Below are 17,963 nucleotides of genomic sequence, written 5' to 3'. Positions count from 1 at the left end.
TTTCTAGTGTGTGGTTATGTTTAAGCTTTAATCAGAGGGAAAAGACATTAAAATTGAAGCTTTTTGATGGAAAAGAAAATATTTACAGAGTAAAAAAACAAAGATGGGTTAAAGAATTAGAGTACTTCTGAACCTTAAAAACACTGTTTTGATATCCAAACTAACAAGATAAATATATTTAAAATATTTATATTATATTTACAGAATACTTTAAATATACAACGGCCATCGTGTATTCTATAAACAAATATAAATAACTTAGGCACACTTTTCTTGCAGACAATCAAGGGAGTGGCTTTCAAAGGCCATCCTTTCGACCCAAACTCGTGCCAAGAAAAACTAATCTCGCGACATTACTTCATCATTGACACTGCAGCTAAGCTTGGTACTTTCTGACCACCTCTTACATCTCTCACCTGAACTGGCTGACTCTTGGAGATTCGTATTCAAGCAGGCCTCTTTGGCTCTCCAAAAAGAAAGGGAGCAAAGACTGGAGGGAAATGGAGATGAGTTTGGGAAGCACACAAGCAAATCGGTGAAGGATTCGACAAGGATGGTGTTTATTCCTAGACCTTCTTTTAAGGGATACAGTTGTACTAGTGCAGTTTCACAGACATGAGATGAGCCTGGCCTCAGAGTAACGTTTTCCCCATGGAGATTTTTTTAGGTTCTTTTAGTACAGAATTAGACTTAGTTCAAAACTCTGAAACTGGCAGATAAGGTTCAGAGACAACAAATAAGAGAGCAGTTACAATATATACAAAGAAAATACGGTACAAGAGAAATGTACAGCGACAATACAGCTAACTAAACGCACGCAGAGAGTTGAGGCGGGAGAAGTGGCCCCCCGTTATGGCTGCGGAAGGGCATACTATCACTGTCAGTCTATAAGTCTGACTCAGGCATATCTGGCATGTCAGCCATCAGGTAACCGATACCATAACGGCCATTAGGTGCGGTGTCCACATCAGTGCCGCCGCTGCCGCTCTGCTTGCGGTAGATGCTGTTGCCAGGCATCGGCGAGGGAGCCTCGCTGGGAGACTTTCCATGAATAAGGCTAGCGTCGTCGTCTTCCTCTGGCCGGGCGGTCTCCTTGATGATGCGGCCTTTCTTGTAAGAAACAGTGGAAAGGCCACTCGTGTTCTCACTGATGATGTTGAAGTAGCGTAGGCCAAAGACCACGGGCACGGGCAGGATGGCCATCACCACCAGAGAGATGCAGACCACAATGCCCCACGGAGGGAAGCGCAAGGTTTTCTCTATGGCCTGGAGGGCAAACACAAGAAAAGCAACGAGTTATAGTGAAAGAAGTTAGCAGAAGAAGTAATGTAAGTAATGTGATACTAGATTGGTAGAATATATACTTTTTTAGACAATCAATACTCTATTAACATAATTTTTAATAGAAGGCTATTTTTCTAACTAAAGCAATAATACTTGTGGATGCACTTTGTCTAGTATGACCTGTGCTCCACTTTATAGCGGTTTCAAGCTAATAGCACTGGTGCTTGAAGGTCTATGTGGCAGACATGTATCCTGTTGATTTTCCTCAGATTAAAGGATATCTAAACCTCTGTTTATCAGCCAAAAAGCCTGGCTCGTTTTCTACTTTCTTGCCATTTCTTTGAACTCTTGAATTTGCTTTTTACTCGTTCCAGGTTTACTATTTAGGAAAACTTCCACCCACATTGATCCCTGATTTCAGAAGCCCAGCCGGAGACATTAACTCACCTCTTCCTGGATCCAGGCACTATAGCTGGGCGGCGTCATTATCAGCTGAATGAAGCTGGAGCACAGGAGGACCATTAGCAGGATGGGTGTGATGTACTTCCACATGTAATAGTAGAAACGGTACGGCGTAAAGCCCAGCATGTCCTTCAAGTCTTCAAAGAATCTGAAAACAGAGCAAAGCAGCAGGAGGTGAGATCAGATGAAGAATTCACAATAGTTTCCTGTTTTCGCTTTATACACCGGATGGCTTTATATATGTGGTTCTTATTTTTGCCATTAAAGTTGCATTCAAACAATTATGTTTAAAACAAAAAAGTGTCACAAAAATAGACAATGTGGAAGTTATGTAAGGAACAAGTACAGTCTGTAGCCCTGTAGGTAGGTAGTCTTTGTTACAGCCATTTGCCTTAGGCAGAAAAAAATACATTAAGAAAAAACTATAAATGAATGGCTTAAAGAGCCATTAAAAAGCTTTTTTCTGCATAAGCAGTAAGTGAGTAAATATTAAGGAAACATGGAGATGATGTATATTGTGAACTTACTTATCGATCCCATAGAACCAGGCGATCGCCACGTTTTCCAGTATGACCACTATGAGCAGAGGCAAAGTAGCCGAGTAGTCATCAAACATGGTCACAAAGTAGTTCCCTGAGCGCTGAACAAAGAGGAGACCGATGGAGAAGGCCAACACGCAACATCCCACTGCAGGAGAGATCGCAGGTAGTTCGTCACTGTGCATACTGACATACATTAAAGGTCTCAAATGAAAACTCCATAAATATTACATGTGTGATGGAGCTTAAACTCAATACTGTCATCATTCCCCAGTTTACAAGAAGAGTTTGGAGTGGAGTATATATAAGTGGAACGGGATCCATTCTAAGCTATCTGACTCAAAAAGACCGGCTCAGCAACCTACATCTTTTCACTGAGAGTGTGACAGCCACTTTGCCACCATGTGTTATTAATCGAATTTGTGTTTTTACATTATTACTTATCTCTCTGAAACTATATTTTTGAGGGTGTAGCTTGGTTTTGGGTAAAGTCAAACTCATTTAGCTTTAAATAGCAGCTCTTCTCTCGTAGAAAGAAAACATAAAGCATTATAAAATCAATGTGTTTTTAATGGCAATGGTTTATTTGGGACAGTTGTAACTCAAAGCTATAGTCAGCCACAGTCTGCTTCCTACAAGATGTACGTCTGAGTAAAACAAGTCTGCACGGGTCTTCTGCAATCGTCTTCCATCCACTTTTGCAAGACTGAATTACTGCCTCCATTTATCCTTCATACACAGCATGTCTAAACATTTCCTTTTACAGAGCTGGACTGATTTAAATATGGTCATTAGGATAAAACACAGGTCATGTGATCTTTCTAACCTGTAAGAAACTCCTTTCGGACTTTGAATGTGTCTATCAGCGGGGTGAGGATACCCTCAATGGTGCCAAACATGCTGCCGAGGCCGAGGTTAACCAGCATTAGGAAGAACATGACGGACCAGAAGGGTGAGGCTGGGAAGTGGGTCATGGCCTCTGTAAAGGCAATGAAAGCCAAGCCTGTGCCTTGTACTGCCTGTCAGGGAGAAAAGAAGGAAAGGTTAAAACACAGCACCAAAGTCCTAGCTAGCTAGTGTAGCACTAGCTACTTTTAGAGGCCTCGTTGCTTTGAATTTGTTCTTTTTGTTGTCTTTAATGAAGACTAAACAGACTGCCAACCTGACCAGAGTTGCCAGAAATATGTGCTTTTCTTTTACAGTAGGTGATCCAAAAGTTAGCACAATCCTGGTTTCCACGAGGTCCAACAAAAATCTAAGGGGGCTTTTCCATTAGGTTTTGGAATACTGTAGGTATAAGGTCCATGGTGAAAAAAATAATACCAATGTTTTCAGCAAGATAACTTTCCCAAAGTGTTGCCACTTTTATGAATTCTGGAGTTCAAGTATACTTACCAGAAGTACTTCGGTCATTCCCTATTTCAATCCCTTTTTCCAGTCTTTACACATATTCCACATATGTAAAAGACGTCTAACTCTTTGTCTTCTGCAACCCTTACCCTCCTTGCCTTGTCAATTCTCGAGTCTTTGGATGTTGTCTTGGTTTAACTGCTAATAGTCTATACCTGATAAGGTGTGGGTAAAGGCAAGTTTGAGGTTGGCTTGGGAAGAATACCACTTGCTCTGTTTGCAGCCGTTAGCTTAAATTATTTACTTATGTAATTTCAAATAAACCCATCTTTCTGAACACTCACAAAGTGGGTAACACTTGACAAGAAAGAAAATAAACATCTTCAATAAAATGTTATAGACTTTTAAAATAACATACGGCCACGTGGAATGACTTGAATACGGAGTCATTTACAACTTTTATCCCCATGTACCTTATTCAGCTCGTCTTCGATGCTGCAGGCTTCCAGTCCCAGTGACTCGAACTTATCCTGCTTAACCCCTTTGATGTGATCTATCATCTTATGGTAGTCCTCACCACTGACTTGATTAACCTGAGTAAGGTTCATGGGGTGGGGAATAAGGTTTTGCTCAAGGATGCCGCTCCCCAACAATGTTAAAATCTTGTTGGTGTTCCTAAAAAAAAAGAAAAAAAGTTGCTGATTGTTAAATTCTCAAGAGATTTAAACGGTGGTCAAAAAGCTAAACATCAATCATCCTTGAACAATCTTCAGAAATACCACATTCAAAGACTGAAGTATGAAAAAGTATTGTCTGAAACAAGTGGACCAATGGACTCGTTGCTGTTGGTGTTAGAGTCTTATACTCACATTGCAACACATTTGCTGTTCATGATATTGGCTTTGAAGCCCAACACGGCAAACACCACCAGGGTGGCCAGCACAGAAGTGAAGAAATTGATAAAAGACACCAAGACGGCATCAAAGTGGCAGTTGTTGTCGCGCTTGTTGTAGCTGGAGAAGGCAATGACGCCACCGAACCCGAGACCCAGCGCGAAAAAGACCTGCGTGGCTGCCTCACGCCAGACCTTGGCCTCCAGCATGATCTCCAGCTGAAAACGAACAGATTTGAATTAAGTCTTAGCTCTAAACACCTATTACAATATAAATGGATGTGCAATGACATCCCCAATGTAACGTCACAAAATATACCAAATGATGAAGCTTCAATCAAGCATTTGCAATAACTGGCAATGATAGCTGACATGTTGTCAAAGTAAATGAAAGATTAATGTAGTTCTTAGTCATATATTTGTGATTTCTGTAAAAACCTGATTGTACTGCTTTCTCGTGGAAATAATATATATTGGTGAAAGAAATGTTCAGTCATTTTGGCAATTTTTCTGGGAGGAGAACAGACTGATGAGTGTCATAAAACACCACATCACTGTCATCTACCATAAGTTATGTTTTAAAGTTTTCAACTCTGCTGATAGGCTGGAGACCATCTCAGCTGAGACCAGGTAATCCTTGGAGAGGTTGTCGGTCTATTGAAGGGCTAACCATTCACATCAACAGCTGCAGCCAATTTGGAATAACCAATTAACCAAACATGCACCTCTTTGCACCTGGAGAGAACCTATGTAACCATAACGACACAATCTCTGCACAGAAAGCCAGCCGATTCAAACGCAACAGCTTCTCGCTGACAGCCAACAGTGTTTGTTTTATTAATTGCATAATATTCCTTTTACATATTTATTCATGAGCACACGTATCAGGTACATGAAAGATGGTGGCAGAACGCAAGTGTCAGCGACGAGGCGAGAAGACATGCAACACAGACATGCACTGCTGCCAGTGTCTGCACTTGGATGGTTACGTAAAAACTCAGTAACTCCTGTTTCCATGGTGACATTCATCTGCAGCCTGACATGCCATTGGCCAGTTGCTGCTGAGGAGCCAGCCTATCACAGTGCGGAGTTCTTTTTGAGTTCAGACACAGTTTAATTCAACAGCGATTTCAACAGTGAATAAACAGAAGCAGAAATAAGGGCATTCTGACCTGAGCACTATTCAACTCATGTCTAAGTATAAAGCCAGTACTATCATCTAAATGGATTAAAGTATGAAAGTACTCATGATGCGAACAATCCTCTACAGTCCTGTTCAGTATTATATGGTTCTATCATACGATCCATTAAAGGAGACCTATTATATTTTTCCTTATTTTCTGTCATATTCATGTGAAAAAAATGTACTACATACTGCTCCAAACACTGCGTTTCAAACTTCTTTTCTACTTCTTTTTCTGTTTGCTGTCAGAAGTCAAACGACTACTGAAGTCAAGGAACACAAATAAGGAGCATTTAATATTTAAACACCATTGTGTTAGTGAAGAAGCTAATGTTGTCAATAAGAACATTTGTGATGTGTGAAAAGGTGATTTTGTAGTATAAAGTAAAATACTTTCATTCTGAAGTGTAGTATTAAAGGGAAAATTAGCTCGAAATGATGTATTTTTAAATATATGATACTTTAATTATACAGCATCATCAAGTCCAAACATCATAATAACAAAAAGGTAATCCTACACTTGAGAGGATCTTTACCTTGGGTGTGAACATGTGACGGATCCCATCCATGGAGCCCTTCAGGAGGAGCGACCGAACCAGGAAGCAAACCAGCACAACGTACGGGAAGAGGGAGCTGAAGTACATCACCTGCAAGCAAACGCAAGTGTTTTCCACATCACACAGGGCACGTATCTTTGGAAAAACTGTCAAACAAATTAAAATGAGTAAACAAATGCAGCGTGATCTCACTGCCTGACTTTCTATGCGGTGCTGATCGTGGTCGTTTGACAGGAACATCAAACTGTTCAGAAAAGAGAGTGAAGATCTGCTGAGAGCTGATAATAAGTAAAAACATGTTTTTCTTCTATTGCTGTACTTTCTTTAAAATCGAATTTATTCAAGCATTCAAAGCAGGGACCAAACATCTCGTGAAGAATTTCAGTTTGCAGCTGAGGGATGTAGTCTGAACATTTATTATTTTATGTGATCGTGGCATCACATCACACTAATTTGTGGGTGGGCTTAAGTGCCCCTTCCCCCTCAAACCTACATATCATTAACCGGATAGACAAGTTGGCGCTTAAAGACTATAAACGGGATGAAACCCTGAGCCAGATAGTTTACAGATCCTGTAGGGTGTGGGTGCAGACACCGGGAGATAGTTTGGGATTGAGTCATGAGCACAGTCAGTGATTCAGAGACATTACTATCTAGGTCCTTCCCCTTTATAGCCAGCCTGCCTTCCAGCTAACTTTCTTCTGATTGGCTGTCTTCTGCCTGACATCATAAACAGCCGACGACAGAAGAAACTTCCCAGAAATGGGCACCAGAGAAGTCTGGAAGGTTTCACGGGAATTACAGATAAACCGATCTCCTTATTTAAAATATTGGCCATTTTTACCATGACGTTTCATGACTGTAGCGGTGTATATATAAGATAAAAATATGGAACAGCATGGTAGGTCCTCTTTAATCAAGGTCTCTGGCATTTAATGAATTTCTCCTCAAGCTTTAATTTTAAAATAGTAAAAAAACAAAAAACAAACAAGAAGCAAGTTTTGTGTTTTAAATAGATTTTATAGCCAATCATTTAGTACGAGGTATAGCCTCCTCTGCAGATGCAAGCTGTTGCCCATCTGCACACGGACCGCATCTGTTGTTGAAGAATTGCTGACCATTCCTGGATCAGCCTGCCGCTACGCAACGGTCATTGGTTGTGGATTTCACTAATAAACACATCGACCCAGCACGTCCCACGCATGCTCAGTTGGAGACATATTGGGACAAAAACACTGGTCAAGGAAGTCTGGATATGCTCTTGATTCAGAAAGGCCTGTGGTGCTCTGGCAGTGTGGAGGCTGAAACTGCCAGAGGGGCAGACACTGCCACGAGAAGTGCAAAAGTACAGGTTGGAGGACCTCATCTCGGTGTCTCTGTCGACTCACATTTTTACCATGAACGATCAGATCAGAGATGGTGCTCTCATGGACACGCAGGACTGTAGCAACAGTGCGTGCCACGATTGCTCGGTCAACTTCAGTCAATTGCACCATGGTGACACTGATGATAATGTCATGCATATATTGGAGGTGGGGGTGGGAGTGGGTGGGGTAGGGGGTGGAATGTGTTCTGCCACTGAAAAAAACCAGTGAAAAGAAATGGAAAACTACCCACAGAAGATGTTTGGGTTTTCTAAGAGATTAAGATAATGTACTGAGAGATGGATTTAAAACTAAGATTGAAAATGTATTTCACAAAATATGAACTTCTTGTTTATTTAACTCTCTATTTATTTTTTGAGTAGTATATTTATTATATATACAGGACGTCCCTGTAGAATATGTAAAGACCACAAATGTTTACCTTCCTTCATTTTTAAAGCACGGACACAAAGTTTTTTTTTTTGTGATATGATACGTTTCAAATTTCAGGAGAACCCAAATAGAATTTAAAGCAACATATATAATCAAATATATTTATACATTTATTGAGTTAAATGTTTCTCAAGTGAAGAACCCTTACATAAAGTCAATGTGATAAGCTGAGTTCATTTCTTCAGTTGGTTTCTCGTCTTTTTCAGCTGTAACTCTTTTTAGCACTTTGCTGAACTGAAATGCAGCCTTGGTCGTCACAAAGCCAAGCAGGCTGCTCCTTTGTAACCTCAGTCTTATGGTCTTTGAAAAGGGGTGTTTTTCTCTGAAGGCTCATGTATTGTTACAGATAGAAGGTTCTTCTTGCAACGGTTAAGTTCTGGGAACTTCACTGTTCTCTACATGAACTGATAAATTTCTCTGACGTCATTACAAGAAAGCCTGACTGTAAAGTAATAAAGTAATTTTTTTGAACAAGATTTATCAGTAATCTTAACACGTGACACATAAGTTGCCATAAAAGTATAAGAAAACAAAAGCTTTCAAAGTTCTGTTATTTTATCAGTTCAAGTCTATCTTTTATCATCTCTTTTTTTCACCACGCTCTTGACAATCAAGTCAAGCCAAAAGAGTGTGTATAACCATGGTAACCAAAGGTTTAGATCCCTTTCATGCCCACACACACACACACACACACACACACACACACACACACACACACACACACACACACACACACACAAATGGGGCAGAGACGCAGATTGTGGCAGGGATATTCCTCGGACAAGTCTTTTGTGTGAACATTAGCAGAGAGGGCATTAATATTCTTTTGTATCATGTGCCGCTGATTAAACTTCTAAGACACTTAGCTGGCTCCTCGGAGGGAAAGTTTGTGCACAGTCTCTGTGCTGGACAACTAAAAAGGGCCTTTCAGACCCAGCTGGTGGTTGTAGGACAGCCATCTGGCTCAAACTGTACAACTAACTGACAGCTTGGGTGGCCCTGATTACCTCCAAAAATGAGTATTTATGTGTTTCTTTCTGTAATTTATTTTATTTCATTGATAACAGTATAAGGGTCTGACTGTTTTGTGCTAATGCATAAATCCCCTCCGATGACGCAGCACTAGTGAAACACTGATTGTATTTATAGGTGAGAATTCTTGCCAGGCAGCAGGGTGTGGCAGACAGCAGAAAAGAGACCAGCGTTGCAAATCACCGCCGACAGCGGTCCAAGATTAAAGGACTTCTGCTGGACACGGCATCCATCTTGTTTTGTGCGTCTCTGCTGGGGGGAATGCAAAGCCAAGCATGCAGTAGACTGCTGCTACTCGCTGGGATAAGACTTGGGGGGACCTGAGAACAATGGCTCTCATTTGCTAACAGTGCGTAAGCACAAATGTGAGCGCAAACTGCAAGCACGAACGTTTCACACACAAACCAGCAATTTACCAATATTTTCATACCTGAGTTTGTTTGTAGTCCTTATCTTTATCTGATTTCATTATATTTTAAATGAACTCATCTTTAATTAAAAATTGCTTGCTAGATCCCATCACTTATAGTCTAATAAGATACAGTAAGACTGTAATCAGAATACTCTAAATGAGCCGCTGGGTTTGCCAAAGTCTTTTTGCTGCCTGCAGATGTTGGTGAATGAAGGTGAGATTGCAGCACTTAATAAAAGTGCTGTAAAACCAAAAACAATGACCTAAAAGAGGCTCAAAAGCCCAATAAGACTGCAGAGCGTGATAAGAAAGTCTGAGGTTGAGTCAACTTAATAGGCCTTCACTAAAAGGCCTTACTCCACTACATAAAAAAATATCGTTCACATCTACCGTATTAATTTTGACCCTACACCCAGTTTATAACTCGCACAACATCAAAGCTCGTTTTGGGACTATTTGTACAGCACAGTTAGCAGAGGCTTGACTCTGACCCCAAGAGTACACCAGCTAATACTTGTCATATGATAGTGAAAGTGTGGAATGATAACGATCACCTGTTAAAAGAAAGCGAGGAACAAGCAAATGACAACCTTTATCCAGGGGCTAATCCTTCCGGATGCTGGTCACGCTACTGTCAGCTTTGTTACACTAAGCTAAAGTCAGCTAAGCCAGAAATCCTACAAAAGATCACATGGGCTCTGAAAATCATATTTCAGGCTGTATCATTAGAAAAATTTGTCAAGGCACATTACTGCGGTCAGTGCCTGTTGAAGAGAGCTAATTGTGTGTGAAAAGACTTTCCAAAACATTCTGCAAGCACAATCCTTTTGTTTCGCTTACTATTCTCCATTTTCCACAGTGCAAGAGTCCTAGCAGGTGCTGATTTCTTCCTGTTTTGTTCCATCTGTCTCTTCTTCTCTCTTATTTTCTACTGGTATCTTTTCTCCCTATCTTAAATTAACTGTTTTAAATTATGCGTACCTTCCCAGAAGACTGGATTCCCTTGATCATGGCAAGGCAAACCATGGACCAGGCAACCAGCAGACACACGGTCATCTTCCAATTCAGCCCTCCGCTCTCAGAGATGCTGTCAGAGATGTCCAGGGCCTCGCGGTACCAGTAGTAGGTGGTTGCTGAGCTTTTCTCACACTCTGGCACCACATCTATGGACAAAAAACATAGCGCTCATCATGGACGTATTTACTGAAGATCATTTCCAAGCGGCACAAAGACCTTAAGAAGCCTGCCGAATACTGCCGTTACTAAATTGCGTCTTACATGTACTGGTCTTGTTCTTCACGAGGGGGCACTCGTGCCATGGCAGAGGTTGCTGGAAGGACTGGGAGAAGTAGAAGAGACTCCAGCTGATGATGACATTGTAGTAGAGAGCCACAAAGAAGCACACCTACAGGCGAGAGAACAAAGTCAACTTCAGACACACAACTGAAATCATAAACAGTGTGAAACACAACATTTAGCCACAAAATAGAGGCTAAATTAGTAAAGACTCCCCACCCCACAATTTTCCTTTTCTTCAAATTATTGTCACTCCATATTTTTCCCTACCTGCAGTGACTTAACAGCTCAGTGTGAGAATCAATATAACCAACAGTATGCTAATATACCACCATACTGTTTATACACAATGTTTTAACCATGTTCAGACAGGACCCCTGTGTCTCACTCACCACACAGCTGGCAAAGCCAATCCCCCCCAGCCGAGGGCTGATGTAGTTCCACACACCGATGCTGCCCCTACGGATTCGCTGTCCCACCGCAAGCTCCAGGAAGAACAGCGGAATCCCAATCAATATGAGCAGGATGAGATAGGGCACCAGATATGCTCCTGCCAATCAAAACAATATGAAGAGCAGGTTAAATGAAGGATGCAAAAAGAAGAGTAAACTGTCAAATCACATAACAGTGAGGCACTAACATTTGAGTTCCTGAAAGCAGTTAACAAACATGTGGTGACAACACTTAAACATTAGCTTTTTAAAATCTTACCCTTTGCCCCATTCTGGCTAGAAAATCACACCAACAGACAGCTGTTTTCTAAACTTTAACTATACAACAACATAACATCTCCCTGATGGTGACACATTCACCTAAACAGCAAATTAAACACACAATCAGATCCAAACGACTACACACACGTGCTGCCTTGATGGGCTTCTACCTAACAGGGCCCTATGGAGCGTACAATAGTGCAATCAAATCATTATGGAAACCAGAAAAGATACTGAAGTCTAAAATTACCTAAATTACAGTGGCAAATATAGCATTTCTCTCTAGAATTAAGGTTTCTGGGTGAATAACCAACATTAACTGGTGTAATAGTGTGGTACGGTAAAATACAGGATGCCGCATCTCCTGTGAGCACCGAGACTGCCAAGCGCACAACAACTTCAGGACAAAAAGAGAACCCAAAGCTAGATTTTGGAAATAATGAGCCGTTTTATTTTCCTGAGAGGAAACGGAAAGGAACTGTGCTCCTGTGGGGTTGTTTCGCTTTTTCGCACGTGAAATGAAACTTCCTGTCTGCCCTCAACCACTGATATATATTAAAATCAATTGCATCATTTCCAGGGTGCAACTAAAGCAACGAAGAAGAAGAGAAAAGCCCCCTCTGTGACACGGTACCAATCATAAGTCTGAGCCACATCAAACGTAAACACTGGTGAGTCGGCGTAGTGTGAGGCTTGCTGTGAGTCATTGACAACAGCGCCGCACCACAATGGGTTTATTATTTTAAAAACTGGTTTCATCTCTTTTGCAACAGAGCTCATTGTTTTATCTGGCAGGACATTCATTCACATCCTTTCCTGAGTCCTCCCTTAATGGGAGTGGTCACACACGAGAAATTAATATGTGTGTGTTTCTATGCTTTTTACACATGTGTGTGTGTACAACATACTTAGTAATTTCTATTAATATAATATCTAATTCTGCTACAGAATACGCAGTTTATTTTGGGCTTTGACAACATCAAAACCCTCCCTCTGGTCTCCATTGTCTTTTAAGAACTTCAACAGTCTCCCTGGGATATTCAGACACTTTGATGGCACTTTGAGAAAGCAAACAGCCCAACAAGAGTGCAGCTTTTGTTTTTTCCTTCTTTAAAAACGTTTCACAGTCCTCCTCAGTCCCAGCAGTAAGTGAAATGAAATATCTGGTTTAGCCAGTTATCAGACACGCAGCAATTCACTTCCTGTTCGGTACCAAGAGATATGGATTACTTGCATTATTACACACTACTAGAAATACCTAACAATCTATCCACCACTAAATCTGTTTGACTTGATTTATGATTTACTAGAGCTAAAAGGCAAAACACAAGCTGACTACATGCATTTTCCCTGCTTGTATATATAAGCCTAACACTGGGCTTGAAAGTGTTCCTGGAACATTGTGTACATGATCTCCAAAGGGAAGGTGAGAAATGAAAACAGACTGCAAAAGTCATAAAGACACACAGAATTGCTATACAAAAGGTTTTTAGAACTTACCTGTTTACATTTAATAGAGGCTTATATTTATGCTTTTATGAGTTAGCTGTCTGTTTTTAGTGACAGGTAGGTACCATCTCATTTGCTAATGGTCAGTTAGCGTCACCTAAGCTAATTCAACTCTGGATTTCTGCTCAGCTAATTCTACCAACAGCCTGTAGACACAGAAATCAAATGGCACCTTACCTTTCTAAACAAAATGATAGAATTTCATCTGTAATTTGTTTATTAGCACTAATTAGCAGATACATAAAAATATAGTCTCTGAATGTACCTTGCTAACCAAACTTGCTAGCGTTAGCTGCTAAGTTAGCACTCCACCTACTAATCAAATTATGATTAGTTCTGGCTCAAAAAACAAGATGGTGATAGCTGTTCTATTTTATAATACACATTTGGTTGGTGCAGAACATAAAAGAAAAAATGTTGTCCTCTAAATTTGATGTTCAGAGCTAAAAGAGAAAGATGAGCAAAAGACCCTTTCCTTTACTAAAGCTTCTGCTCCCAAGTGGGTTCAAAACTCACTCACTGGTCCTCACAGACATAACAATATAACACACACACACACGCACGCACACACACCGGTTTCAGCCCCCATTTTAATCTAATTACAGTGGAACACAGCAGGGTGACCAGAGCCGTTTAAAACAGACCTGAAAGCATGACAGTCTGTGAGAGGTGGTAATTTTTCTGAACGTCCCTGAGCACACATGCACACTATCTCATGCCAATTATATACACACTTCTAAGAACATGATTCAAGGTGGTATTCTATACCAATAAAGAGCCGGGCCTCTTTTTCTGAAGACGTGTCACTACAGTGGAGTATTTCAGACTCCACTGTAGTGACACGTCTTCATCAACCACACATTTCTCAAAGATTCTGCATCTACTGACCTCCCCCTAAACCACCTACCTGTGACTCAGAAGTGGGAGCGACTTGAGGAATTAATATTCAAATTTTCCTTTTAATAAACTGCAGAAAACTTACATTTCCCCCTCTTTTTTAAACCTGGAGTTGTGTATAGTGTTGGGCACAAACCCCAGTCTCCCAGGTTAAAGTCCTGGGTTTGACCTGTGCAAAATGCTTTCTTTCTACTCAGAGAGTGGACGTCATTACTCTTTAACTCTACATGCACTCACAAGTTATCATAGTCCCTAACAAGCAAGCAATTATGAGGTGTTTTTCACATAATAGCACATTAATAACTAATGTAATTTGCCTAACACATGATTTTTTATTAACTTATATATTAATAGCCATTTATGATCATGATGAGGATTACTTTTCCTAGTTTGGGGAAATGTTGTTTGCCCTGAGTCTACACAGATCATTCAGATCTTCAGTGTAGTAATAAACCTGGACGGAGTTTCTATCCTGTCTGGCCAACCTGTTTAGTTAATCAGCTTTCCAGAGACACTCAGTAGCTTTACATAATCTCCATGCAACACCTTATCAGGACACACACACATACACACGTTAGACTAGAGACACAACAATTGTCTGCGAGGAGTCAATCAAGTAGAGCAGACCGCATTGTAGGAAACGTGGTTATCATAAACTATAATCCGAAGCATCACGCTCTTCTTAGAATTATTTCCTGTATGTTGAAAGCAGTGTCAGAGGTTCTGTGTTTGGTTATTTGCTCTTGTATGTTCTATGAAATCACAGACGTAACAAGGCAGTCGCATTAACATTCTGTCTGCGGTGAAGCTCACAGCCGAGTCTAGTTTTGATGGACACATCACGGGACTCTGCACCCACATGGTAAACACAGAGTACAACACGTTCACTGTAAAATGGTAATTTCATGAAGTCATGACGCCATTTAAAGCCCATTCGGAGTGTCTGCAAAGAAACAAAAGTGGAAGGTGATACTTCTGGTTTCTCAGCAAGGATGAACAAAAAAACAACCAAATCAAACACATCTTCTTTAACTATTTTTTATCCTCTGTAAAAACATGCACATGTAGATGCTAGACTTGGCTTCTACCCAAGAATATCACATCCCGGATCTACGAACACTTTTAATTACCACGGAAAACACGGAACTCCTTTTGTCCCCTTGTGTCTTGGCCTTTGTTCCTTTTGTTATCATGCTTAACATGGTGCTACCCATCAGTTATACGCTCTTACTATGTGTGTGTGATGCTAGCTGAGACTCACCCCCCCCATTCTTCTGACACAGGTAGGGGAATCTCCAGACGTTGCCCAGGCCTACAGAGAAGCCAACCTGGGCCAGGATGTACTGGAGCTTGCTGTTCCAGGCCGGTCGTTCCTCCTCCTCGGCATCTGACCCTCCTTCCTCCACATCGCACTCTTTCCCTTCGCCTTCATGGTTGTTGACGATCAGCGAGCTCTTCTTGAAGGAATCATCACAGGCGTCCTCGTTGGAAAGCAGATCTCTGACAGACTCCGTGACATCGTCGTCAAGCTCTCTCTTGACGGCCTTGCTGTTTTTGGGCATTTGATAAAGCAAACAAGGGCGAAAGGGTGGAACGTCTTCTTGGCTGGAGGGCTGGTGGGACAGAGCCGGCGTGTGAAAAGAACTCTGCGCAACGGCACAAGTTTGAAAGTATTCTGGGTTCAACGGCCAGCGGGCTTTGACAAAGTTTGTAGAGGTTTATTTCCTCATTATCACCATATATCTGCGGGGGAGAGATAGGAACACAGCAAAGGGTAAACAGCCAATGAAAGTGAAAACCTGTCTTTATTTTTTACATAGTTTCAGGTACTTATTTCCTTCCTAAAATGCGAAAATAACTTTGACAAGAGATGACCAGAAATGAACTTACTAAACTAACTAAACCCAAAGGTAACCCTTTATTTGGTTTACCTTTGGGTGATTTGATTTCAGTTTGACTCCATTTATATATTTCACATGAAATAAACTACTTTTTTAACCTTACTCCTTATCCCTCAGCATCTTACTCGAATTTACACTGTAGAGAGAATTACTTCTCCATCTGAGGGATGCTGATTTATTCCTCACATGGATATCACATGACTGGAAAGGGCACCGAAATCAGTGAATGGGATTTTATTCTCAGTGCTTGTTCTGGACCAAAAAAATGGGCCTGGAGCATTTAGCTGGTTGAGCACGCTGCCTAGGACAGTGACACACTGGGATACAGAGGCTATCCCGTTTCAAGCCCCCTGAATAATTGAACAGGCAAAGCGATTTGCATACAAACCCAAACATTCCCTCCTTTTACCTGATGGGGAAAGCCCTCAAATATAAAAGCATATGAGCTTCCCAAATTACACTTTTCTCTCCTATAAAAGAGCTTCATCACGGTGCATTAACATTTAATGACGCTTAGTACCGGCAGCACTGGAAGAGAATCAAGGGTGTGCCGACCACCTAAAGGCTGATTAAGGTGCGCAGCATCCTTGACTCCTAAATGTGAGCATCCTTTCAGGGAGGCTTCACATCAAGCTCAAATCCATCCTCGACCATTTTCATTTAAACTGTCAGAGGCGCAAAAAATATCCCCAGCACGACGAGGGGCGTTGCGACCACGAAGCACTGCGTGTCTCCCGCCTTTCACCACACAGAGGATTAAGAGATTAATAGATTTCTTTCAGTGCTTCCAGATTAGCCTGGTTTGAATGAGGCAAAGGCCATCGTTTCATAATGCAGTGAGCACAACGCGGCGTCCAAAAACGAGCAACGATGCTGCGCAAGCCTCGCCTCTGTTCATATTAATCGTTTAATAGCAGAGCACTTATTACAAATATTAAACATATGAGTGCGTCTAGAAGGAGAATGACTCATTCTGTGGTATCTTTTTTTGTATGCACATGGCTCGGCCTGTTGGGTTAACATGACACACCAAAGCGGATGAAGCAATAGATTAAAAAATAGAAGAAAATGTATTATCAACCCAACCGGTGTCACTAGTGCCATGTGGCGTTGTCCTCGTTAATTCATTTCCTCCCTCCCGCTCACAGCCGTCATGTCATCGCTGAGGAGTGTTTCATCATTCATCGGTCATCCACATCAGGGTACCTCAATCCACCCAATACTCTCAATGTATCACGCCTTGCCTTTACCATCAGCCTGTTTATCCCTGCTGGAGATGCCGAGGATGGTACTCACCTTCGCGGAATAGCAATCTTCTGAAATGACTCGTCTCAAGGAATGAAATTGTGAGAGCACATGCACGGGGAAGACATTATCACCAGTTTGTATCTCAGCCGGTGTGTAGAGCGGCACTTCGGTCTCCTGCGCTTCACTTGTCTGGCTCACACAGTAGAGCGCCGCTCAGAAAGGAAAGGAGGGGGGCGGAATGGGTGGGGGGGTTTCTCCGCCTCCAACTCACTCGTGACCGTCAGTAGGCAACTCTTTATTTACTTAATATTTAACTTTATTTAGCTTATATCACATATCTATGTCACACTACACGCCACGCATGCTTACACCGTTCCTATTTAGTTGAAATAAGCATATTTGTACCCTCTTCCTCCCCCGGTTTGCCACTTGGTACACTCCACTACTACTAATCCGGCAGAAAGGGGCTGGCTTAAGGACAAAAAAGCAATGTGCCTCTGTTTATAAACGCGGATTTTCTCTGACTGGATATGTATTTGGATCGTACATGTATTTTTTTATTTTTTGCAATTTATTTAAAAAAAATACAGACTGAATTTAGGGGGCATGGCGTGCAGATAGCAAGGTTTCTGGTTCAAGGTCGTCGTTTTGAGCGACATCCACCATTCGACCTCCCAGAGCGGTGCGATGAAATTTACATACATCCTCGACGAGAGAGAAATCAGACAGAAATATTGTTTTGTCATGCTTTTTATTTAAGATATATTTAGATAATACCATTATGTCAGCAAACTAAATGAATGAAAACAATGAATATTATATTACAGGGAGTAACACCTGCCGTCATGGGTCCAGTTAGGTCTACAGTAAA

At 41.3% G+C, this 17,963-nt stretch overlaps 1 protein-coding gene across 1 annotated transcript; it reads right to left on the bottom strand.

Annotated features, from left to right (window-relative positions):
- Positions 1 to 538: 538 nt before the first annotated feature.
- Positions 539 to 17,300, bottom strand: slc6a15 (solute carrier family 6 member 15). The gene is made up of 12 exons (XM_026175030.1): positions 17,141 to 17,300; positions 15,205 to 15,686; positions 11,217 to 11,374; positions 10,807 to 10,933; positions 10,510 to 10,691; positions 6,247 to 6,357; positions 4,505 to 4,746; positions 4,109 to 4,310; positions 3,112 to 3,304; positions 2,274 to 2,433; positions 1,732 to 1,894; positions 539 to 1,266 (listed from the first exon to the last, which is right to left on the bottom strand). Exons 2-12 carry the CDS (start codon positions 15,503 to 15,505, stop codon positions 886 to 888), a joined length of 2,220 nt encoding a protein of 739 aa, XP_026030815.1. The 5' UTR covers positions 15,506 to 15,686; positions 17,141 to 17,300; the 3' UTR covers positions 539 to 885.
- Between the last annotated feature and the right edge of the window lie 663 nt (positions 17,301 to 17,963).

Source organism: Astatotilapia calliptera, chromosome 7 (genome assembly GCF_900246225.1).
Source record: "Astatotilapia calliptera chromosome 7, fAstCal1.2, whole genome shotgun sequence".
Lineage (NCBI taxonomy): Eukaryota > Metazoa > Chordata > Actinopteri > Cichliformes > Cichlidae > Astatotilapia > Astatotilapia calliptera.
Note: the sequence above shows the minus strand (reverse complement) of the source record. Positions and strands in the feature narration are given on the sequence as shown.